At 37.8% G+C, this 27,579-nt stretch overlaps 2 protein-coding genes across 5 annotated transcripts in view; one reads left to right on the top strand and one right to left on the bottom strand.

Annotated features, from left to right (window-relative positions):
• Positions 1-27,579, bottom strand: part of RTN4 (reticulon 4) — a 69,643-nt gene that overhangs the window by 14,317 nt on the left and 27,747 nt on the right. For 3 of the 4 annotated variants that reach the window (XM_043918007.1, XM_043918009.1, XM_043918008.1), the window contains one exon: positions 1,822-2,029. In XM_043918007.1, coding sequence (XP_043773942.1) covers positions 1,822-2,029 — 208 coding nt within the window. Of the gene's footprint in view, positions 1-1,821; positions 2,030-22,085; positions 22,353-27,579 lie in introns of those variants that run through there. The other variant, XM_043918010.1, reaches the window with a different exon arrangement.
• Positions 6,293-8,805, top strand: LOC122702536 (intestinal-type alkaline phosphatase-like). Its single transcript, XM_043916120.1, has 2 exons — positions 6,293-6,307; positions 7,510-8,805. Exons 1-2 carry the CDS (start codon positions 6,293-6,295, stop codon positions 8,803-8,805), a joined length of 1,311 nt encoding a protein of 436 aa, XP_043772055.1.

Raw genomic sequence — 27,579 nt, 5'->3', positions numbered from 1 at the left:
TTTGTATTATTCTTATAGTAATTATCATATCCATCCTGAAATATAGACATGTGTATACCTGTACATTTTTTTCTACTACAGTATAAACTGTCAAGGACTAAGAACATCACCTTTATTAGTACAATGTCTAGCACAGGACAACTATTATTTCAGTTCAGTTGCTCAGTCGTGTCCAACTCTGTGATCCCATGGACTGCAGCACACCAGGCTTCCCAGTCCATCATTATTTATTGGCCAACAAAGAGCAAGTTATTATTATCAAGTTAAAAGTGGTCAAACATTCACACCTAACCCTTAGACCAGCAAAAATTTATTAGTGCAGTTTTAAGAAATATAGAGAAGTGGCTGATATGACTTTAGCTGTATTCTGTTTCTCTGTACCACTGCTTTTGTTCCTGCTGAAGACAAGACGTCTGCCCAGCAGGCCCAAAGGCATGCACCGGAGGACACTCACATTCTTTCACCCGGCATTTATGTGCTATTACTGCAGTGGCAGCATAGTCGTCACTCTTTCCCAAAGACCACAGTGATACTAACTTTACTAACGTGACTGAAGAACTTGGAAAACTGTCCGAAAGGCAGTTAAATTGGCATGTTAGATGAATTTACTTTATGACTATAAAAGGCCTTTGAGCTAACAATAATGCTTCGTTAGTTTCTTTTAAAAGTCTTCTTTAAAATCAAACAATATGTAAAATTTATAGATAATTTAGAATTGTTGGCCTGACAATGTGTTTATATATTTCAGTGTAACTAATTAAAAATCATACTCCTTTATGATTTGTGGCATGATATAACTGCTGTTTTGAAGTTGCAATTTCATATTACTGAATTCATACTTTGTTTCCTCTGTAAAATGTAGTAATGTCTATAGTCTCATCGAGTCTCAAGAAAACTGGGAACCTGAAATTAGGACAACAGTGGTGTTAAGTGATAGAAACTGGTAAGTCTGAGACAAAAGACTCATTTAAAAATATGAAAACTTAGTGGCTGTCAGGGGTCAGGTGGGGAGCAGCTATAGGTACAAAATGTCTTTTGAGTATAAGGAAAATATCTGGAATGAGATGGTGATGGTTGTACAAATCCATGAATATATGGAAAACCACTGAATTTTACAGTATGTGAATTATATTTATCTCAATTTTTAAAGGAGGGGATGCGGGTGGGGAACGTGCCGAGTATGAAGTGAGATCAGAAGATCCAAGTTGAGGTGTGTCCACCCCATTAGCAACCAGAAATATGCTAGTGTACTTTCAAAATAAGGTAAGATGATGATAATTTACAGACAAGAAAATGGTGAAATAAAAGAGTTCTCCAAAGGATAATACCAAAGTAATGCCTTAGGGAAGGAGGAGAAGAAACTAGACAGAGTAGGAAGAAATGGTAAGAAAAGACAGACATAGTGAGGAAGCATGATGGAAAAGCATAGTATCAAATAGCATAAAGAGTAATCAATAAAGAAAATATAACTCTCGCCAATCCCAAACATGTTAAAAAGATATAGCTTCCTTAAAAGTAAAATTAGGTAACCAACATCTACTTCTAATAAGTAAATATTACTAACATGTAGTGGAGTTAGGCTACGGCTAATGATCCATAAACCCAGTCTTTTCCATCAGGAGCCTATGAAATGACCATTAGGAAATCTAAAAAGCAGATGCTTTCGGTATAGCTTTTTAGCAAAAATTTGCAATTATCTTTTAGCAGTGAAAAAAAAAAAAAGCATGCCTGTATCTCTACAAATAGCAGAGACTAGCCTCAGTCAATACTGAGACTGTTTGTAGTGCTGCCAATGCGTGCCTTGTTTTCCAGACATCTCACCTGAATGGGTGGCCTTCATCAGATTTCTGGATAGCCTGGATCACACCCTTATATATCCTAAAGCTGATAGTCACAGAGAGCAGGGCCAAGGCAATGTAGGCCGTTACACTCACAATGCTGAATACTGTCAGTGAGAGCAGCAGGAATAAGCTGGCACCAAACACCACTCCAGTCTTCTTAATGTCTCTCCAGTAGAGGAGGTCAACAACTAAAGATGCAAAAAGAAGAGATCCGAAATTAGAACATTACCTTATCCATTTTTATTTACCTACAAAAGTAAAATGGCCTTAAGATAAAGTGTGTATATACATATATTCAAATAATAGAAAAAATATCTTAACACAGAAAAACTACTAACTCAAAACATGCTAAGAAATTAAAACTTTACTAAAAACTAAAAAGATGAGGTTCACGGCTCTGCTTTTAAGAGATCTCTGAGAAACTTCACAAAACTGTAACCTAACCTGGCTATCACTGAAACAAACATTTCCTACAAAGCTAATAATAGAGGGAAATAGCCTTTATACTATCCAGAAAGCTATTTTCCTCTAGGAGCAGGTAAATGCAATGCCATAAAACTTTAGGTGTCAAAGAAAAAAACATGTTACATTATTATATAATGTTTATTAATAGTAAGGAGTCGGACAAAGCCTAACCTAGCAAGTCTGCTCTTGGCCCATGGTCACAGGCCACCATGGGGATCGAATAACCAGGGGCCTGTGGTCTCAGGATCAGGTTATGTACAACCCAAGGAGAACATACAACCCTCCTCTGCAGGAGGCCCAAGATCTCTTGAACCCACAGGCTAAACATAGTTCATCCCTTTCTGGATTGTGGACAGTTGGGATCGGGGAGTGTTCTTATAGTAAAATAAATATGGATATACTCTTGAGTACAATTTTAAATGGTTATTTTTAAGATGAAGGAGGCAATAAAGAAAAATCACATCTAGGGGCTATTTTAGTCTTGATCCCCAGGTCCTCTACTGTGTTTGAACTTCCTTGAGTGTTAAGGGTACTTTTGTGGGAAAATTTATGTATATGATATTATTATGAAATTTATGTATATGATATTATTATGAAGCCCTAAATTCCTATTAGTAAATATCATATGAGTACTGATTAAGATATTTTAAATGCCCGTAAGTGTGCTACACATACCAGGGGTTCAACATTTATTATGTTTAAGGAACATTTATTCCACCCTCCTAAATATGATCTGATTTGAATGCTATTAATTTAACATCCTATATAGGATTTACAGCTTTGTTTTCAAACTCTGATTTCAACTATTTATTAAAGTTTCTCTATTTCGAGTTTGCTCCAACTCTGCCTAAAACACCCACATCAGTTTTGTCCTATTCAACTAGTTTCTACTACTATGCCAATATACTAGCACAACTGTGACCTGACCAGAACTTGAAATAGTCCATCTACACCATGAATAACAAACACTGAATAAAGAAATAACAGCAATGCTAATAGCTTTCTGACATTCAGCAAACACTCACTGAGCTGATGCTGTTAAAAAACAAAAACAACTCAACCTAGTAGAATGAATTTAAAAACCTGAAAATGGGGGCATGGATTTTTCTTTAAGCCCTGTCCCACTAGAAAACACCACAATTCTAGGAAGATAAGACACATAAAACCAGTATCAGTAAATTTTAAAACAAATACCATACCACTGTGAGAATTTAGAAAAGGAAAAAGACTGGAGAAAATTTTAAAAGACTTTGTAAGAGACAGCTGAGTCTTGAAGAATGGGTAGGCATCTAGAAAACCTACAGGGACAGGGCTCATTTTAAGTCTCTGCTAGCAACAATTCTAATAACCAGTGCAGTTTTCTTTCTTTCAGCAAGAGGGTAGGGAAAAACAGTAACAAAGTTAGTCTTTGGTAACAGTCTTTCCTGGAGGCTCCCCCTATGCCCCACAACAGTAGCTTATCTAAGATAGACACAACAGGAGCTTACACAGACAAAGCACTTAAGACTCCGGAGTCCAATCACCTAGACTCAAACACTGGTTCCATAATATACTAGTTATGTGACTTCAGGCAAGTCATTAAATCACTCTACACTTCACCTTCTTCCTCTATAAAATATCTATACAAATAGAAATGATTTTACTGAGATCATTACTGATTTTACTGAGATGTAAGGATTAAGTGAGATAATGAATTAACAAAATTCTTCATCAGTAAGATAATGAATAGAATACATTTAATATAGCATACAGCATAAAATAAATATCTCTTAATGTCAAAGCTGTTATTTTTGTTATTATTATAAATGCCACCATAATCATCACCTTCTTATTCATGTTTTTAAATAATAAATACACATGGAAAAAGAAAACGTCAACCTATGAATAACTTTGGGCTATCCAGATGGCACTAGTGGTAAAGAACCCGCCCGCCAATGCAGGAGATGTAAGAGACTTGGGTTCCATCCCTGGGTTGGGAGATCCCCTGGAGGAGGGCACAGCAATTCACTCTAGTATTCTTGCCTAGAGAATCCCATGGACAGAGGAGCACAGTGGGCTATGGTCCATAGGGCTGCAAAGAGTTGGACATGACCAAAGCAACTTAGCAAACATTGCTGTGCTATATCACAAACATGTCACTTTATAAATCACCCGGAAAATAATTTTAAAACATACCTAAGTGTTCATCATTACAGGGCAAATACAAGTTGATAACCTAGATGAATGAGCAAGTAAACACCCCAAATCTATTTTTATATGAGGGGGAAAAAAAAAAAACTCTTCCTTTGTAAAAATGTCTGATCCTCAAAGTGCTCCAAAACATTTATTAACCCTCAATATCACTATTGTTGATAAAAGATAAATGCAGATATCCCCACTATTTCTTACCATCATTAAAAAGACTTAAAGGTATATACAACATATATTAATGTCAAATCAAGTTACCTAAAAAACAAGAGTTACTGTCCGAACAGTTTCAATGACTAGATAAGAATTATTTATAAGTAGTCTATGACTGCTGTATAGGTGGCTGTGGTGGAAAGAAGCACCAGGGACAGGGACTCAGGAACACACCCTGGTGCCCACACCCTCAGCACTGTGTGACTCTGGACGAGGCTTTACTTCCTGTAGACTCACAGAAACGGACAGGATTCACAGTTAGTACAGAGACACACGTCAGTCCTGCATTCAAATTCCCAATCAGTGTGTCCAAATTAGTCAGATTTTATGTTCTATTGTTCGTGCGAGAAAAATTTAAAATATCTGCTTTCTTTTTGATCTAGATTTACTAGGGGGTAAGAAGCTTACATATTTTATATCAGTTTTTTGAAATGAACATTCCTTTTGGTCAAACATTACTAAAGATTTAGGAAAACAAATTCACATTCCTATAATTTTTCAAGCCATTATAAACTATGCCATTATGACAACAGTATGAGAGGAGCTAAGAAAAGACTGAAAAGTTACAGACTTTTTACACCTAAGAAGTGTTTTCCATGTTGCCAATCTACATTTTCCACATATCCCTTTATTTCCTGAGTCAGCATTTACTGGGCACTTAGACCGAATACTGTCTATAGACATTATCTCTTTCAGTTATTAAAACTATGAGGCAGGCTTTCAGACAAGAAAAGCAAGACCCAGATCATTTAATAAGTAGTGAACATGAATTTTTAACACAGGCTTCCTACCGATAAAACTCACCCTCTTCACACATGATGCCAAATTAAAGGCTCAGACTTTTATTAAAAATGTGTAACTATGAAGTCTGAAAGACTATCTAGCTAATGGTTTTATCTCTGGGTTGTACTGTTATAAACTTAATTTGCTTCATTCCCTCTTATGCCACCTGAAATTGTCCCTTTTTGAGGGAAGCATGAATTACTACTATGTTTACCAAAAATGCACCCTTTCTATTCCTGTTTGATACCACTAGAGAATCTTATAACAAGTGTGGTTCTCCCAGTAGGCTTTCCTCCTGGGAAGAAAATACCCTCCCTGATAGCTTAATATTAATATTTACATAGAGTTCATAGTTAAAGTTCTGGTGCCTTGGGCTGAATCAAGCCAATTTCCCCTAAGCTAATGATATGAGAATAGTCATGTATATGATCCAGTGATATTCAGTGACTGCAGCCTAATATAAACCTAACTGCGTGCAAGTACAGTAAACTATAACCTACTACTTCCTTTCTACCTATCAAACGGTTCCTAAAAATGAGGTCTTTGCAAGAAATGGAAGAGATCTGAAGATCTTGTCTACAAGTCTATATATATATATAGTGTGAAAATATGCAAATAGTATAGTTCTTAAAACAGATACAATGAGAGTCATGTGGAAATAAGTCCCAGAGATGCCCTGCTGCTGAGGAGGGACAAAGGGCAGAAGAGTCAAGAGAGACACGTTGACCTGGCACTGATGGGCAAACGAAAGACAAAAGTAATACACCTACAGGAAGGTCCGAGGAGCAATACGCACGGTCGTCATGGTCACTGTGCAAGTATAGAAGAGTTTCAATCCTTTTTTGTAAAGGAATTTAACAGATTGTTAGTGAAGCTGCAAGGATTAAAAAAAATACAGTTTCTAGCAAAGAGGGGTACAATTTTAAATGATATTCACCAGTATTTCTAGTTTCACAGATTCCTTAAATTGGTTTTAATGAAAAACTTTGAAAGATAAAGTTTATCCAGTATTGGTGATTCTCAATGGAGGGAGTCATAAAATTTTTTCAAAATCCTTTCCTTCCTGAGAAATATATTCAAATACTATTGCTTCTAATATCCATCAAGAAATTTATGCATTATATCTGTTAGTTAGTTTAGATGTTTGTTCAACCCTGACACCAAAATCAGGCAGACACATCACAAGAAGACTACAGACCGAGATTCCTTATGAATACAGATACAATAATCCTCAACAAAGTACAAGCAATATGAATCCAGCAACACATAAAAAGGGTTACATACCATGGCCAAGTGGTATTTATCAGAGGAATACAAGGCTGGTTTCAACATATGAAAACCCATCAATAACACACCATATTAAAAGAATTAAGGACAAAACCCCACATCATCACAACAAAGAAGCATATGACAACATCCAAGACCCTTTTCATTATAAAAATACAAACTAGCAATAGGAATGGAAAGAATGTCCTCAAGCTGATAAAGGTTATCTACAAAAAACCCACAACTAACATCGTACTTAATGACGAAAGACTGAAAGCACTTCCCCTAAGGCCAAGAACTAGGCTAGGATATTCCTCTTTCAACTAATATTCAACACTGTCCTGGAGGCATGGAGGTAGGGCAGTCAAGAAAAAGAAATAAAAGGTATCCAGACAGAAAAGGAAGAAATTCAACAACCTCTATTTGCAAACAACACAATGTCATAGGTGGAAAATCCTAAGGAATCCACCAAAAAAGCAACAGAACTAATAAACAAGTCCAGAAAGGTTGTAGGATATATATATACACACACACACACACATATATATATTGATTCATATATAAAAAATAAATTGTATTTCTATACTAGCAATGAATGATCTGAAAATGGATTAGGAGAAGAATTCCATTTACAATAGCATCAAAAAGAGTTTCGGGTCTGAGATAGGGGCCAGGGGCTGTGAGGATGGGCCCAGGGCCTGGGTCAGGAGCTGGGTGTCTACCCCAGCAGAGCTGAAGGCATCTCTGCCCCCAGACATACAACGTGGACAGAGATGTACCAGACAGCGCAGGCACGAGCACTGCCTACCTGTGTGGGGTCAAGACCCGTATGAAAGTCATTGGTGTAAGTGCAGCCGCCCGCTACAACCAGTGCAACACGACACGTGGGAATGAGGTCACGTCTGTGATGAACCGGCCCAAGAAAGCAGGGAAGTCAGTGGGAGTGGTGACCACCAACAGGGTACAGCATGCCTCCCCAGCCGGGGCCTATGCACACACGGTGAACCGTAACTGGTATTCGGATGCTCAAATGTCTGCCGGGGCCAAGAAGGAGGGCTGCCAGGACATCGCCACACAGATGGTCTACAACATGGATATCGACGTGATCCTGGGTGGAGGCCGAAGGTACATGTTTCCTGAGGGGACTCCAGACCCTGAATACCCAAGAAATAGCAGACAGAACGGAATCCGGAAGGACAAGAGGAACCTGGTGCAGGAGTGGCAGGCCAAGCACCAGGGAGCCCAGTATGTGTGTAACCGCACGGCGCTCCTTCAGGCGGCCAATGACTCTAGTGTAACACACCTCATGGGCCTCTTTGAGCCGGGAGACATGATCTATGACTTCTACCGAGACTACACCATGGACCCATCCCTGGAGGAGATGACGGAGGCAGCCGTGCGTGTGCTCAGCAGAAATCCTTGGGGCTTCTTCCTCTTCGTGGAGGGAGGCCGCATTGACCATGGTCACCATGAAAGCATAGCTTATTGGGCACTGACGGAGGCGGTCATGTTCGACAATGCCATCGCCAAGGCTAGCCAGCTCACCAGTGAAGCAGACACACTGACCCTTGTCACCGCTGACCACTCCCATGTCTTCATTTTTGGTGGCTACCCACTTCGTGGGACCTCCATTTTCGGGCTGGCTGATGGCAAGGCCAAAGACGGTCGATCCTACACCTCCCTCCTTTATGGAAATGGCCCTGGATTCCAACTGTACTGGGGCTTACGACCTGATGTGGATGAAATCGAGAGCATGGGCCCCAGCTACAAGCAGCAAGCGGCAGTGCCCCTAGGGAGCGAGAACCACGCCGGTGAGGACGTGGCAGTGTTTGCACGAGGCCCGTGGGCACACCTGATGCACGGCGTGCAGGAACAGACCTTCGTGGTGCATGTCATGGCCTTTGCTGCCTGCGTGGAGCCCTACACTACCGACTGCCGCCCTCAGCCCCCCACCAGCCCCATGGACACCGCCCACCAGGCTGCCTGCCCATCCTCACTGGCACTGCTGGTTGGGGTCCTGCTGCAGCTGCTGGTGCCTGCCCTGCACTGACCCTCCACTGGCCCAGGCCTAGGGAACTCTTGATTCCCTGCCTGGAATCTTCAGTGGACCTGAACCACCTGGAAGCTGAGTTTTGACTATCCTGTAATACCCACAGTCCTCAGTGACCCCATCTTGGTGGCCTCAGATTTTGTGCAGATCTGCCCCAGACCCCAGGAAAGACCAGGGCTCAGACCACCCAGTATTTTCTCCTGACCTAAGAGCCCTGCCTGAGGACCAGGCTGGCACCAGTGGTGTCCCCCAGGGGGCCAGGACCTACCAGACCCGAGGTGGGGCTTCTGGGAGGTGTGGCTTCTGGTTGCGTGGCTTCCAGGGAGCTGTTGCTTCTGGGGAGCTGTGGCTCCCTGTCCTCCTGGAACCCAATCTGTGGGCACCTGGCCGGCCAAGGAGGCGTCCAGGGCCAGGACGGTCTTGGGGCCCTCGACACAGAGTCCTCAGCAGCCCCTCCTAGGAACCCAGCGGTACCATTACAGAGAGGGGACAGCGACACAGAGGAGAGGACACTTGTCCCAGGTCCCTCAGCTGCTGTGAGGGTGGCGCGGTGCCCCTTCCAGGCTGGGGGATCCCAGGAGCAGCAGCGGGGGAGCTGGAGGTGGGGACACAGGCCCCACACTGCTGGGAGGGAGGAAGCAGCCCTGAAATAAAACTGTTTCAAGTGTGAAAAAAAAAAAAAAAAGAGTTTCAACAGAGCAAAGACTTAGAAACTGAAACTACAAAAGTGTTGAAAGAAATTAAAGACACACACATGGAAAGACAGCCCATGTTTACAGACTAAAAGGCATTACAAAAACGGTAATGCGCCTCAAATTGATCTATAGAGCAATCTCTATCAAAATCCTAGCTGCCTTTTAGCAAAAACTGACAAGCCAATAATAGAATTCCTATGGAAATGCAAGAGATCCAGAATAGCCAGAATAATTTTGAAAAACAGAGTCGGAGACCTGGCACTTTCCTTTTTCAAAGCTTCCAACAAAGCTACAGTAATCAGTTTGGTAGCTGTGTAAGGATGGACAGATAGATAGATTATGGAATAAAATTAAAAGTCCAGAAATAAACCCCTACATTACGGTCAAGTGATTTTGACAAGGATGCAAAGACATTCAATGGGGGAAAGAACAGTTTTTTCAACAAGTGGTGCTAGGACAACTGGACATTTAACTTCAAAGAGACTAAAGGTCTTTAGACCCATACCTTACACCATATACAACTCAAAATGGATTGAAGACCTGAAGAGTTTAAAGTGCAAAACTCTTAGAAGAAAAAAATAAGTATAAATCTTCATGGTTTTGGATTAGGCAATGTTTCCTTATAGCAGAAACAGTTTTAAAAAAAATAATAAATTGACCTCAATAAATCAAAAACTTCTGTGCTTTAGAAGACATTATCAAAGTGAATATTCAACCACAGAATGGGAGAAAGTATTTACAAATTAAACATCTGATACAAGACTTCAATTCAGAATATATTTAAGAAACTTACAACTCAACAATAGAAAGACAAACCAGCTGAAAATTGGCAAAGGATGTGAATATAAATTTCTGCAAAGAATATGGCCAGTAAGCAATGTAAAGGTGTCATTAATCATTAGAGAAATGCAAACCAAAACCACAATCAGATATCACTTCAGACACACTAGGTTGGCTAAAATAAAAAAGGCAGATGACAAATGTTGGCAAGAAGTAAAAGACTGGAATCCTCTTACATTGCTGATGGGAATATAAAATTCAGCCATGGTGAAAAACTGGCAATTCCTGAAAAAGTTGAACAGAGTTACCATATGACCCAGCAATTCCACTCCTAGGAATTTCCATCCAAAAGACTAGAAAAATCTATGTATACAAACATTCACAACAGCATTACTCATAGTAACCCAAGGAGGAAACAATCCAAATATCCATCAACTGATAAATGGATAAACAAAATATTCATATGATGGAATATTATTCAGCCATAAAAAGGAATGAAGTACTGATAACATGCTACAATATGGATGAGTCTTGAAAATATTACGCTAAGCTAAAGAAGCCAAACACAAAAGGTTACGCAGTTGTTCGGTTCTGTTTATATCAAGTGTCTTGAATAGGCAATTCTATAGAAGCAGAAAGTAGATTTGTGGTTGCCAAGAACTGGGAGTAGAGACTGGGAATGACTGATGATGGGTTTAAGATTTTTTTGAGGGTGGGGATGAAAATGTTCTGAAATTAAATAATGGTGATGGCTGCACAATTCTGGAAATATACTAAAAATCAATGAGTTGTATATTTAATTTAAAAATTTAAAACAAAAACACCCTTCAGTAAATATTACTGATTGATTAGGATGAAAGCATACTTATGCCAGTTTAAAGCATGTAGTAATCCTAATTATTCAAAAAATGTTTCTATGCTTTGGATTTAACATTTGTTTATTTAAACTTTCAGATATCTACACTTATTAAATAAAAAATAGTGATGCTTTCAGGTAACTTATAAAACAGTAAATACTGTCTTACAGGCTTTTCTCTCCTTACTAGAACCTGAAAGACTGCTAAATGCCTTTAATCTTTATATTACCTGCTTCATTAATATTTGCTGCGCTGTCTGAATAATGACCAGATTAACATGTTTCTATTCCTAAAAATAACTAAAGAGTTTAATATTTTCAAATTAAAGGACATCTTTAAATAAGAACTACAAGGTCTCTAAAATGCTAATTTTGGATTCTCTGTAATCACTTCAGTAGTGCTGTTTATGAAGGAAGAGTTTAATGGCCTCTTTATTCCTGAGAAAATTAAGGCACAGGGCTTGCACAAGGCACGTCTACCCTTTCATGCTTCCTGACGTCCCTCTGTGCAGCAGGGTGGGGTGTTAATCACGGAGGCAACCTAAACTCTATTCTTAAGTAAAATGTTCATGAAATGCCTTTTAAAAATCTGAAATTAATCTAACAGGGCTTTTCCCTTTTGTAACAGTGGAGAATGCTTATGGATCACCAAATATTAAAAACTTTGATCAATTTAAACAAAATTTGTCATTTAGAAAAAAGTGATTTATTCCCTGCAGTGCTTCCCCACTTTTGTTTTCCAAATAAAACTGTGAAAAATCTTTGACTGTGCTTTGTGCAGTGCACAGAGTAGTACAGCATCGTTATCAAATCAAAATTTTAATTAAAATAACTCCCCATACACTACAGTCTTTTATTCAAAAGAAATAACTTCTGGCCCAAGGAAGAGTAGGAAGAGTTTGCGTACATGTGGTAATCATAAATTGTCAACTGTCATAGCTAAAAATAGTGCCAGCCTTACATGCAGGAGTCATCCAATTACATTTTGCCCCAAATCAAATTCTTACTGAAGCTCTTCCTTGAATAGCCTGAAGTCAGGTTTCAATTCTTAAATCTTTTATCTGGGTAGGAAAAAACACTGAACTAGGTGGTCCTAAAAACACTGAGAGAACAAGCAACAGCTAGTGGTAAAATGCCTACTTCCTAAGCAAAAGCAAATATTAAGTACTCTTTAATAAAGTAAGGTGAAGAATGAAAAAGGGAGAAAGGCAGTTAAAAAGGAGATTAATCAATATAAACAAATAAATGTTTAACTATTAGAATGATATGAAATTTTTAGTTTATTTTTCACAATCATAGTCTTCATACTAATACATACTTATTTATTAGAAATCACAAGCCTTAAATAAAATTTTCCCAATTGCCAGGAAAAATGACTAGAATTCAGAGTTAATAATTTATTACCACATAGTAAGTTTTTATCTCCATAATAAGCAGTACTCTTGCCTGGAGAATCCTATGGACAGAGGAGCCTGGTGGGCTACAGTCCATGGGGTCGCCAAGAGTTGGACATGATGAAGGACTAACACACACAATAAGCACTCACCTGCCTAACAAATGACAGGCGAAGGTGCACAAGAAGAACTGTGCAGAGTGGGAGTTTAAACTTTCAGCAAAGACAGTGACAGAAGCTTGAGTCCCATTTCTCCCATCTATTTACCATCAGTATGACCCTGGTTAAATCACTTAACCTAGTTTCCCCATGTGTAAAACTGGAAAAATGATAGCCACCTAACAAGTTAGTTGAAAATGAAATGGGATTTCACACGTGAAAATGCTTGGTGAACTAAATACTAAATAAAAGTAATGTCTGAAGAGATAAAGTCAAGTAGCACAATCAAGTATTAAATACTATGCTTTAATGCTCAACTAAGCTCTGACTTTTTTAAAAGGTGAGTTCAACTTCCTTTGAAAGAAATCACTTGGGTTCAGTTAGGAAGTTTCATGTTGAAGGGTACCTAGTATTGCTACAAAGTATCTCAACTGAATACTTGGCAAACCAGCCTCCCTCTTGGCCATCTCTCCTCATCCTGCAGCTTGAGTTTCTAAAAGACATTAATTTCAGACAGGTCCTTGTGTCTTTCATCACTAAATCTTCCCTGTGTTACTCCTGACAACTTTACGGTATGTTGTCCATTTTGACCACCACATATCTAAGGAAGAAACATTTTACATAAAATTAGTATAAATTCTATATTTGCCCTTTCTGCAGGAATTTAGTAATCCCCTATTCTGAGTAAGGAACCATGCAACAATTTTGTATACATTATCACTGATCACAACACCTCTATAAAGTGCTTTTACCTGCATTTTATACATAAAGAAAGTGAGGCTTAGAAGTATTAATATTATTAAATTGTGCAGGGTTACCAACTGAAATTCAGGTCTGACCATGAATTCTCACTCCTGCCATCATACCACATTTTGTATTTAAAGGAATTTATCTAACCCCACGTCCAAGGTCAGGGGTGGCGGCCGAGAGGAGCTACCCCACGTCCAAGGTAGGGAGCAGCAACTGTCCTTTGCTGGAGCGGCCGTGAAGAGAAACCCCACGTCCAAGGTAAGAGAAACCCAAGAAAGACGGTAGGCGCTGAGAGAGGGCATCAGAGGGTAGGCGCTGAGAGAGGGCATCAGAGGGTAGACAGACTGAAACCACAATCACAGACTACTAGCCAATCTGATCACATGGACCACAGCCTTGTCTAATTCAATGAAACTAAGCCATGCCGTGTGGGGCCACCCAAGACAGACGGGTCATGGTGGAGAGGTCTGACAGAATGTGGTCCACTGGAGATGGGAATGGCAAACCACTTCAATATTCTTGCCTTGAGAACCCCATGAACAGTATGAAAAGGCAAAAAGATAGGACACTGAAAGAGGAACTCCCCAGGTTGGCAGGTGCCCAATATGCTACTGGAGATCAATGGAGAAGTAACTCCAGAAAGAAGAGGATGAGACGGTTGGATGGCATCACTGACTCAATGGACATGGGTTTGGGTAGACTCCGGGAGTTGGTGATGGACAGGGAGGCCTGGCGTGCTGCGATTCATGAGGTCTCAAAGAGTCGGACACAACTAAGCAACTGAACTGAACTGATCAGTACTCATTTGCTCTTTATCCTTCTTGAGGATCCCATATAGTATTTCAACCCCAGTTTAAGTAACTGAGGGGACACAATTTCAGTAATATAGATTCATTAATAGAAGTGAATCATGTTGTTTAAATTGCAAGTTGTGATTCCTAGAACCTATCTAAATTGTCCCTCTCTTTGAAAATAATAAATTAAAACTAAAATAGCAATAGATATAAATGAGACAACATAAATCAACCACAAAACTGCACATCTTCCTAATAATGTAGCATTTTGTAAGGTCAATGTCTTAAGCAATGTTGGAGAATTATTCCAAAAGAGACTGATAGTCCAATAGGCACTTCAAAATAGAGTATGTGACATCAAAAGATTAAGAGTAACCAACAGGAAAGTCATGAAAACCCTTGAACCTTTTTTGTAAAGGGACATTATGTATGAGCCACTGTGAAAATTCAACGATTAAAAAAATGTCATTTTGTGTTAACCAATTTCATAGTAAAAACTACACATCAAAAAGCCCCAAAACTTGATTCATCTGTTTATTCTAAGAACTTATGCATAGCTGTGATTACAACCTAAATTTTAAGTTTCATAACTGTTGGTTTTATGTTTCAAGATAAAGTCTTAAATAAATCTTTTGCCCTCTGTTATTTGCCATGAAATTTGAGCTTACTTTAAGTGGTTGTTTCTCCTATATTAAGTATCCTCAAGGAGAAAATGTTTCAATATACTGCAGGAGGGTAAAACTACTATTACTGTTGCTGCCTTCTAAGGAAAATCCAAACTTCTGTGAGTTAAGAGAACTGCGAGGTTCCCTAACTAGCCAACCAATTTACTTAATTCATTAGTTCATGTTGTTTTCAACACTTCCTTTAATCCCACATTCCATTTCTAGCTGTATTAAAAGAGAACCAAAAAATACAGCAGAAAATAGTTCTAACTTCTCACTTGCAATGTGCTGGCATCCACACGTTACAAGAAATAGACACCAAACCTTAGAAACAGGAAATTACTGCAGAAGTCCTATTTTCTATTAATAAAAAACAAGTGGGAAACATACTGTTCCATTACTCCAGAAATCTGAAAAGCTTAATAAACTGAAATAGGTGAAAAAGTCAGAGCAAATTACTAGTTTAAAAAGAGAATGAACTTCACTAGTAGATAAACCTCTATAACCTTACGTATCTATTCCATACTCAATATAAATGTTCAATGAATGGCTAATAGTACGTACAATGTGTGTGTGTGTGTGTGTTAGTTGCATCAGTTGTGTCCAACTCTTTGTGACCCTATGGACTGTAGCCCACCAGGTTCTTCTGTCCATGGGACTCTCCAGACAAGAATACTGGAGTGGAGCCCTCCTCCAGAGGATCTTCTCAACCCAGGAATCAAACCCATGTCTCTCGCTTCTGCACTGGCAGCACACATTCAACAGTATTTTAGTGTCTATCAATACCTTACATAAATGCTTAAAATGTGATTGGATTAAAAATTTGAGGACAATGAAGCAGACTGAGGTAGACATACTGATATATTTATACATTATATATGCATAAACACACATCCAGTAACATAATAAGCATTATTCTTGATGATGACCCTATGCCACTAGCTATGTAGTGATGAACAAATAATTCAATCTCTTTAGTTTTCCTGTTTTCCTTACCTGTAAAACATGACTATTTAGAATAGGATAAATGACTATTAAGATGCCTTATCTGTGGATAAAATATAAAAATCCTGGATTCACAAAAGTTGCTTAAGTTACTTAACTGCTCCTTTAAGAAGGGATAAGGTAGGGAGAATCTCTTTTATTTCTCCCATTTGAAAATACATTTTTAAAAATTTCCAACAATGGATGTATGGGCATCCCAGGTGGCCGTGGTAAAGAATCCTCCTGCCAATGCAGGAGATGCAGGTTTGACCCCTGGTCAAGAAGATCCCCTGGAAAACGGCATGGCAACCCACTCCAGTACTCTTGGCTGGAGAATCCCAGAGACAGAGGAAACTGATGGGCTACAGTCTATGGGGTTGCCAAGAGTCGGACACAACTAAATGACCGAGTGCACACGTGCACACACACACACAGAATGGATGTATACGGTTCAAGGACAGGAGTAAACCTGGCTGAATATCAAAGTTCTCATCCTCTTACTCTGTCGCAAAGCTATGCACAGTCAGTGAGAAGACCCAATGATGAGGCCACCACTATTTCTTCTGCTTTCAAGGAATTTACAGACTAGAAAAAAAAAAAAGCCAGTATTTTATGCATATACCTGTGTGTGTGTGTGTGTGTGTGTGTACGCGTGTGTGTGTGTGTGCGCGCGCTAAGTTGCTTATTTGTGTCCAACTCTGTTGAGACCCGAAGGACTGTAGCCTGCCAGGCTCCTCTGTCCATGGGATTCTCCAGGCGTGGATACCAGAGTGGATGGCCATTCCCTTCTCCAGGGGATCTTCCCAACCCAGGGATCAAACCGGCGTCTCTTATGCCTAACCTGCATTGGCAGGCGGGTTCTTTACCACTATATATTTAAAACTGTAATAGAAGGCACAGAATGAAACCCAAGAGATTGGAGTTCTGAGGAACACCAGATTATCTCCGCTTGAGAGGTAAATACCTCAGGAAGGACTGAGCCTAAAACTTGGATTGGATTTTAGACAGACAGAAAAACATAAGCAAATGCAAAGAACAGGCATGTTGAGGGAGTATAAGTCCTTCAATGTGGCTGGAGGCAGAATAATGGGAGATGGGATTATAGAGGCTAGGACTAGAACATGAATGCCTTTTAAAAGTCCAGGACAGAAGTATGAACTTAATTTGAAAAGTAAAGGAAAATCCCTTAAGTGCTATAAGCAGAGCCATACTTTAGGAAGTGTTTGGCTTGATACATAGGATTTAGTAGAAAAGCCAGTTAGAAGTTCTGATGAAAAATGAGGAGAACCCAGATTTGGGTAAACATAGAAAACAGAGATGATTCTTCCATTGCTCCCATTGCTTATCCACTCAAGATTTTAAATCATATAAAGGAGGAAAAAATTACAAATTTACTCTTTTCAACTTTAACCTGGTTCTCATCAAGTAATTTACTTAAAAGAGACAAAAATAGCTATCTTAGAAAAGAGTTAAAACCATCAAAAAACCATATGGAGTATTTAATTTTGGCCAGGGTTTCAGGACAGGTACTTCTATATATTGCTCAAAATAATTTGCATCTTTCTGGAGGGTAGTTTTGCAACATGAATCAAAAGTCTAAATATGATAATCCAGCAATTTGGAAATAATTATGAACAGGAACAATAATTTACCTCCAATACTTTGGCCACCTGATGCAAAGAACTGACTCATATGAAAAGACCATGATGCTGGGAAAGATTGAAGGCTGGAGGAGAAGACAACCACAGAGCATGAGATGGTTGGATGGCATCACCAACTCAATGAAAATGAGTTTGAGTAAGCTCCGGGAGTTGGTGATGGACAGGGAAGCCTGGCATGCTGCAGTCCATGGGGTAGCAAAGAGTCAGACACGACTGAGCAACTGAACTGAACTGACATTTGTTCTAGCACTGTTCATACTTGCAAAAACTTTAGGAATAACTTGAATATTTAACTATATGGGATTAACAGGACATACTTAGAATACTACATCCATTAAAACGTGTAAATCTATGGCTGATTCATATCAATGTATGACAAAACCCACTGAAATGTTGTGAAGTAAATAGCCTCCAACTAATAAAAAAAATAAATAAATAAATAAATAAAACAATGTAGAATGTTTTTAAATGAAAGGTATTTCCCCATTTAGTGGGAGAAAAGTGATTATAGAACAAATCGTACCATACATAACCCCAAACACATACACCCTAACTGTTATTTATTTTTTGGTGGAATAGGGTTAGGGTTAGGGTGTATTACTGTATTATTATTACTGTTAAAAATACACACCAAAACCACTCTGTGAAGTGGTAGCTTCCTTCTTTCACAGACTTTCTAAATTTTCTACAACATACACACACACACAGTATAACAATACTAAAGCAGTAACTAGAAAAAATAGCTAATGAATGACTCAACATTGGGTTTCAACTAAGTTTAGGACTGAAAAGCAGGGAGGCTTCCTCTTAATCAATAGGTCTCTCAATTGGTTAACACCCAAGTTCCCTTCTCAGGATTTTTTTTGGGGAGTGGGTTTAAGTAAGGGGTTAAGTAAAGCATGTTTCAAGCAGCAAGATTCCTTCTTCTCTCTATCTGAATGTCAGTATTAAGCATACGCCTGAATCCACATACTCAGTAACGTTACGCTTTGAAAGAAACTGAAAGTGCCTTAGCAACAGTAAAGAGAGCCCTATGCTCCAGAAATGGTCCTAAGTCAATCTGTCCTGCCTTACAATCAAACTAGGTTTAAATGCTAGAAAACTTGTCCTCATTCTACACAAACTTCTCTCAAGGTTCACTTAGAGCATGTTAACTGCCAAATCCCAAAAGCACTGATAATAATGGGCAGTGTTGCACATTTCTAAAATTCAGTAGGGTCCACAGCCATTCCTCCATCTTCACATTAAATGACTTCTCTGTAGTGTTTTAACCACCCATTCTATTTTTTCTGGAAAAATCTCTCCCTCCTTAAGATCAGGGAACCGGCACCATCCTGCTTGGACTCTAACTTCCTGATCCTTCCTGGTCTGCACATCCCACCATTTCAATAGGTTTTAGGCTTTCCTTACTTAATCTTCTGTCCTTTTTATGCTGAAGTCCTCACAGTATTCATCTGTCTCACTGTGCATTCACTTCTCAATTAGCCATTCATCATTAAGCCTGTCATTTCACTAAGCTTCAGTAAGTTTCCAAAATGGAACCTGGCATCATTTCTACCTACTTTAGCTCTATTTCTACTGACACTAAGGCACGAGCTTTGCCAAAGCTTCACTCTGAAATCTCATGTTGTCTTCCAAGTCCCTCCCTCACCCTAGTCCCGCCAATTTATGTCAAATGTCAAGTACTCCTCTCTCTGTTTCTCAAACCTGTCACCCCCTTTACATTCTTATTTCAGGCCAAGTCTCGGCACTATTTGCTTTCAATGTGGGCACAAATACAGTCATCCCCTTCTGCCTCTAAGTTCTTTTCCAATTTACCAAAACAGTCTAAAACTTCCAAAGGCTCTTCACTCCTTTTATGATAAAATCCAAAGACTGCAGTGTCTTCTGCAATCTGACCCAGAGTATCTTTTCATAAAACCAGAGAACATCAAAACTGGTACACCAAAAATCATGCAAAAGAGGAAAATGAAGACAAAAATGGTTAAGTTTCTTACTCTGGCCAAAATCACACAGAAAGAAAAATCACAGAAAGAGAAATCTGAAAACATATAGACTGGGGTTTCCTAAATGTGTCTGATTATAACATAAATGGTGTTATAATCCTAGTGTCAAGATGCTTAATATATCGCCACACTCTTCCCCTATAAATTCTGATTTGGTAGACCTGAATAGGATCACAGGAATCCATACAAAAAAGAAGGTAATTCTTCTCTTCAGGGAACTTTGAGGAAACCTGACCTAGATCTTACAAATCTTCTACATTCTTTAATTATACCAATCTTATCTTCCAGCTACTATCCTATAAACATTCTGTTCTACCCAGAAAGCTCTATTATACCTTGTTTAGTGATTAAATCATTCTCCCACTCCACCCAAATCCCCAAACCTACCTATTCCTTCTATTTTGGGCTCTTAAAAATCTTTTGACTGTCTTAATCAGTGCTTTTCAAATTAACCTCAACAGTCAAGTACTTCATAGATTTCATTTGTTATAAGTATTCCACTTCAAGAACAATAGAAAACCCAATATGAAAAATATATAAAAGAATATAAATGATTAATGTGGGGCTTAGCCTGAAAAAATGTCTTCAATACTAGTTAATCAGCAAAAAGAAAACCAAATTTTAAACACTGAAATCAGAATATCTCATTTCTTTATACCCTTATATATTACCATCATTAGATGTGACAACTGGATGAACAGGGGTGGTAAAGGAGTAGAAAAATATATGTATGAGCTTAAGACTGTTTTTTGTTTAGTATACCTAGAGAGCTTAGATTAGATTCTATCCTCTATCATCACACTTTTCATAAACTGAGGAAAAACTCACCCCATGGTAGTTTCAGCTTCTCACTGATTTCCACTTAAGTCATAACCTCTAATCTGCAACATTAAAATTAGCTGCTGATAAACACTAAAATATAACTTAACAAATGCATAGGAACAATAGGTAAATTTAGTCTTCCCACACAAAAAAGCCAAAGACAGGCACTAAAAAAGTATCAGGCCATTCCACTTACATACAAAATGAAGCTCTCCAGAGATATTTCAGAATAAATTTGATTTTACATATAGTGCCTGAAAATAATCAAAATAAATCTCTGGTATAAAATGGATTATACTCAATCTTAATTTCTCCAATATAAAAGTATTCCTAAATTAGTTCAGCAAATAACTTAAGACGTTGTTAAATGGTGTAACATTCAAATTTTAATACAGAGCCTTAACAGTTGCTGAGTAGGCTGTGATGTGACTTTTCATCTATATTTAAAGTCTATATTTATTGTATTGTTACCCCTAATGATGTTTTTATTTAACAAAACCTAATTAAGCAATTTACTTTCACTTTGTAATGCTAATGGTCAGAAGGATGAATAAAAATCCTTCTCTTCATTAAATTCATATGTAAGGAAACCATAAAAGTAAAAAAATCAAGCTATATTGTTTTTTGTTCTTTAAGTGTTAACTATAAACTCTTTCCAATACGTTTCAATACGACCTCAATCTTAAGCTCACCTTTTCCCCACAATACTTTACTGACCAAATTTTTAAAGATATTGTAATTAGCTCCACATACTGCTTTTAGAAACATTTACCATCAATCCTGCTAACAATTCTGCTATAGAAATACTTTTTTTAATTATAAAACTTGAATGTGGCCAAAAAATTGCTTGTGTGGAATGTCTAATTGGACTACTTAAAATTTTTAAGCTCCAACAATTTTTAAGATAATTTATTAAAAGGTCAGATATACAGTCCACCACCTTCCTTTTTCCTTAAAATGGCACATTTAACCATCTACATAATAAAATATTTTTTAAATATTCATTACACTCACGAGCTTAAATTCTTACACAACCCAGATCCACTGAGACTTGAAAGGATCTGGGCTTTCAAGGGGGAGGAAAGGGGATCAAGATCACTGATTGGTTATTACAAGGACAAAGGTTACTGACTTAAATATAGACACACAGTTAAAACTACTGTGTATATATTTTAAATGTTTTAAGACTTACAAAATTATAATCTAATTAAAAGGTAACTGGTAATAACTTTAAGGGTTCAATAATATTTCCAAAGAAGAAAACAGGCTTAGTGCAAACACAGAATGTTGCTACCTACAAATCTTTGGATAGAATTTCAACTACACCAAGTCAGCTTTAAAAAAAAAAATACTGAGTCACAGAAAATATGTCATCATGGAATACAAACATGCCTGTGTAGACTTATCACACCAAAGTGACCAAATGAAATTCTGTTAAAAGTACATTGTTTAAAACATAAAAGATTAAAGAACAGAACCTAATCAACGACAGGACTGCAAAGACGAAATCGAATGCCAGTGAAACAGAACAGCATGACATTTTCTCATACACAGCCAAATGCAAAAACACTTGAAATAGCTGTTTTAATCCTTTACTCTTAAACCCTTATTTGACTTCATTTTCAATCCAAAATATATCTAAATTGCAAAGGTTATTCATAGAAATACATTACTGGTCACATAAAAAATGAACAAAAGATTAAAAGCAGATATACCCTTGTCCTTCCAATTTTTCTTCTGACCGTCCATCTCTTGTCACGATCTGCCCTACAGATGCAATTATCAATTATGCATACCAGCAGAAAAGCTGCAACTGCGAAAATCTACCCCCTGAGACATGAAATACCCGTTTCCTCAACCGAAGCCTGCAGTCTCCTCTGCTGCACAACTGCAGCAGGACTGAAGTCACCTGACGCCTCCGGGTGTGGGAGCGGCTGACGCAGTGCAATCTGTAACTAGGCTGCGGCGCACAGGGCTACCGCCTTCTCTGCTTATTGTTCTGGTCTTTGGCTTGTTGCTCACACCCAGTGGAGCTACCCTTGTAGGGTGGGGTGCGGTGGGAGGCAAGCTACCAAAAGAAAGGAAAGAAAAGAGGGTTGTTCTTCTGACAGAGTTAATCACTGAATATATCTGTAATACACTTGAAGACCACATACGGTTTTTGTTTATTTCGTGACAGGGGAATTTTGCTGCTGCTTTCCAGCCTCATTTAAAACTTTAAAATCAATGGTTACCTGATAAGATAAAAATAGACTGATCCAGAGAAGGGTAACAGCTTAAATTTCAAGTCTTGTAAATACATTCTCTTTTTACTTTCTCCTAAATTATCAGCATTTTGCACCCTTATGAGGGTATGACAAGAGAATCTCAAAAGTTAAATTATTACTGTTTCTTGAATATAAATTATTTAAATAGAAAAAAGCTTTTATTCTATTTCAGCAATCTATTTCTAATGTAATACTATTTTTTTCTTCTTTTGCAATCACAGAAATCCAAAGACTTGCAAATATACACTTATTCATGATCACCACCTGCTCCAACTCAATCTTTCAATAAATATCTATTAGACACCACTGCAGGTACTATTAATAGACTCTTTGCTTGAGAAGAAATATTCACATGCTAATTATATCATTTGCTTTGGGAAAGTGACATAAGACCAAAATAAAATTTTACTGATAAATACAAAAACAAATCTAAGGAATTTCTAAAATTTTTATTATAAAATTATAAAACTGACATTCATTCCAGTACAGAATATTTTATCTTTACTAACATTTCACAACTGGTTTAACTAACGCTATCATTTGACTTTAGCAGGAAAGGCAACATATATTTTTAAATGCTTTATATGCTGAAGTATAAAGAATGGTGCCTATGCAGGAAACTACATACTTCAGAAGAGTAGCTACACTGAAATAGTATAACATATATATATTATATGCTTTATATATATATGTGTGTGTGTATATTAGAACTTTCCGTAAAACTGAGGCTACAAAAAACCCATGATCAGATCAAAAGTGGCCTGAATAGAGAACTCAGTTCTTTCCCTCTCTGCCTAACTCCAAACAGAAATAAAGCGAAGCAATTTTTAAAGACAGTCTAGTATTCTCAGATCAAAAGTTAATATTTAACTTTAAACTCTCCTCACTGGACCCTTGGATAATGTGATATTTGAGAACACTGTCACCAAGTCTCACGGCTGAAAATCTCTGGCCTCTTCGTTCATTAGTTATAAACCCCAAACTATTCACTAACTATGTAACATTTCCAAAGTAGTATTTTCTAATAATGAATTCCTTAAGACTGAAGGCCAGTAAATACTTTAGCATTAGAATAATGCACTCAAAAACATCGCCCAAACACTGTTTTCAAGTCAGAGATTACTACACTAATAGGAGAGGGAAAAAAGAATTCTTGAGACAAAAGGTGTTTACCATTCATATTACTCACATCTTCTGGTACTTGACTTGGTTCACTCTAGATTTCAGACAGTAGAGGTCTGTATTTTGGAGTAGGCAGCAATATGTGAGCTGTAAGATCTCCCAGGCCACCTCCTGAAAGATATTCCTCCTTTCCCATGTCTTTCCTTCCTCTAATTCTGAACCCCAGAAAAACTCAAGTTTTTGTTTTGCTTTGTTTGCTTTGGGATGTTTAGAGATGAAGGCAAATAAGGTGAGAAAGAAGGGATCATTTGGGTTGAAGTGCTACTCTCTAAATTGGCAGTTGCTAGTATACAATTCTTGATAACTAAAAAAATTACTTCTACTTTCCAGCAATGGACAACAGGAATTTGTAATAAAAAAATTATAGTTACAGAGTAGTTTTAAACTTACTTCAAAATTTATTTTGAGCTCTACCAAAGTATGAAACTAAACATATGTCCCATTACTGAAAGGGATTAAATTATAATGCTTAACACCATACGCTGTAATATAATGCCCTCTATGGACTAAATTATAGCACTTCAGCATTAATTACTGAATTGAACCTAAGACATGAACAAAGACTGTATTCTAGAAAATGAACAAGCTAAAAATAACCAAAAAATAATGAACATTCTAAGGTCCATAAACAATTTCATATAAGCTGCTAAAAATGAATACTACAAACCATAAAGAAATTGAAAGTGATACTATTCAATGAGAACTAAATAAATGTTTATTTCTTATATTATAACCCAAAATAGACAGATATTACAAAAGATCCAAAGCATTTTAAAATTTGGAATTAAATAGTCATTAGGTTTTGAACAAATCTTTGAAAACTTTTAGTTTTCGCTAAATACATGTTTGGGGGAATCTTCAAGGTCACTTCATAATGTTTATCATAGCATGGTTCAACCATTTGGTTTGATTCAATAGGTTGTCCCTGAATTCAAAATCCTCTTATATATAAAGTCATTTTCAAAGTCATTTCTTAGTGTGAAGCAAACATGCACAACTCACTAAACTCCTCTTGCCCAGCTGAATACGGTGGATGACAGAAGATTCCACAGATACCCTTTTCTGTCTCCAACACTAGATGGCACCAACACCCACAGTACAGTTGACTGTCCAACCCAAGATATGCAATCTGGCAAAAACTACTCAATTTCCCAGCTCTTTCCCAGGATTGACTGGCAGTCAGGAACTAGATCAGAGTACCATGGAAAAAGGAAAATAACTCCAACACCAAAAAACATGTGGAATAAAACGATCTCTGACCAGAATTCAAAATCACTTTCGAACAGATCAGAATAAAGAAAGAAAAGTGAAGTCGCTCAATTGTGTCTGACTCTTTGCAACCCCATGGACTGTAGCCTACCAAGTTCCTCAGTCCATGGAATTTTCCAGGCAAGAGTACTGGAGTGGGTTGCCATTTCCTTCTCCAGGGGATCTTCCCGACCCAGGGATCGAACCCAGGTCTCCCGCATTGCAGGCAGACACTTTATCGTCTGAGCCACCAGAGAAGTCCAAACATAAAAATGAAGCTATAAATTAGTAAATAAACTAACTACTGCTACTACTAAGTCACTTCAGTCATGTCCGACTCTGTGTGACCCCACAGATGGCAGCCCACCAGGCTCCCCCATCCCTGGGATTCTCCAGACAAGAATACTGGAGTGGGTTGCCATTTCCTTCTCCAATGCATGAAAGTGAAAAATAAAAATGAAAGTGAAGTCGCTCAGTCGTGTCCGACTCTTAGCGACCCCATGGACTGCAGCCTACCAGGCTCCTTCGTCCATGGGATTTACCAGGCAAGAGTATTAGTGAAGGTGAACGTGTTCCACATATTTATTAATTATCTGTATTTCTTGTATGAAGTGCCTGATCATCCCCTTGGCCCAACTTAAAATTTTAGTGGATATTTTCAGATTTCATACGGGAATATTTATAAAGGTTATATATTTATAAAGGTTAATATTCCCATGTGAAAACTGAAAATATCCACTAAAATGTAAAGTAAAATAAAATTTAGAAAACTAAGGGAAAACTATAAAATGACAAAAATTTGCATCTTTGTACTGTATACAAAGAACTCTCAAAATCAGAAAAAGGTGATTCTAAATTTTAAATTGGGCCAAGGAGATGATCAGGCACTTCATACAAGAAATACAAATAATCGATAAATATGTGGAACACATTCACCTTCACTAATAATCAAAGATCAACACAGCAAGATAGTTACTTTAACCTGTCAAACTACTAAAGATTTAAAAAAAAAAAGCCAGGTACACAATGTCTGGAAGGATACTTAAGAAGCAAGTGCTAGTAAATGACTCTAGGAAGGTACACTAGGCAGCTGGTTAAGACAGGGAAAAGACTTACTGTAATTGTACTTTTTGAACTTTGTATAATGTGTAAGTCATTAGCTATCAATTTTTGATAAAAATATTAATAAATATTAATTGTTGGTAATCCACAGAGCAATGGGTTTTCTTGCTATTAGAAGGGAAAAAATTAGTACAAGTCCTGACAAGGGATTAATCTCCAAAACATACAAACAGCTCATGCAGCTCAATATCAAAAAAACAAACATCCCAATCCAAAAATGGGGAGAACTAAACAGACATTTCTCCAAAGACGATGTAAAGATGGTCAACAAACACATGAAAAGATGTTCAACATCGATAATTAGAAAGATACAAGTCAAAACTACAATATCACCTCACACCAGTAAGAATTGCCATCATTAAAAAACAAAAAATCTACAAACAATAAATGCTGGAGAGAGTGTGGAGAAAAGGGAACCCTCCTACAGTGTTAGTGGGAATGTAAATTGGTACAACCATTATGGAGAACAGTATGGTGGTTCCTTAAAAATCTAAAAATGGAACTACCATATGACCCAGCAATCCCACTACTGGGCAAATACCCTGAGAAAACCATAATTCAAAAGGACACATGCACCACCATGTTCATTGCAGCACTATTTACAGCAGTCATACATGGAGGCAACCTAAATGACCGTCAACAGAGTGGATAAAGATGATATGGTACATATATACAATGGAATATTATTCAGCCACAAAAAAGAATGAAATAATGCCAGTTGCAGCAACACGGATGGATCTAGAGATCGTCATACTGAGTGAAGTAAGCCAGAGAAAGACAAATATCATATACTGCTTATGTGCTTGCGTGCTAAGTCACTTCAGTTGCGTCCAACTCTGTGAGATCCTAGGGACTGTAGCCCGCCAGGCTCCTCTGTCCATGATTCTCCAGGCAAGAATACTGGAGTGGGTTACCACGCCCTCCCTCCAGGGGATCTTCCCCACCCAGGGATCAAACCCACACCTCTCACATCTCCTGCACTGGCAGGCAGGTTCTTTACCACTAGCGACACATGGGAAGCCCCATATTGATTATATGCGGAATCTTATTTTTTTTAAAAAAAGGTACAAATGAACTTATTTACAAAACAGAAATAGAGTCAGACATATAGAAAACAAACTTATGGTTACCAGGAGGAAGGAATAAATTGAGACTGGAATTGACATATACATACTACTACATATAAAATACATAATAATGACCAATAGTATAGCACAATGAACTCTACTCAACATTCTATAAAGACCTATATGGGAAAAGAATCTATAAGAGAGTGGGTATATGCATAACTGATTCACTTTTTTGTACACTTGAAGCTAACACATTGTAAATCAACTATACTTCAATAAAAAATTATTTTGCAAAAAGTTAGCCCAATGTCTGAAACACA

The sequence above is a fragment of the Cervus elaphus genome, chromosome 11 (genome assembly GCF_910594005.1).
Source record: "Cervus elaphus chromosome 11, mCerEla1.1, whole genome shotgun sequence".
Lineage (NCBI taxonomy): Eukaryota > Metazoa > Chordata > Mammalia > Artiodactyla > Cervidae > Cervus > Cervus elaphus.
This window is presented reverse-complemented; position numbering and strand designations above follow the sequence as displayed.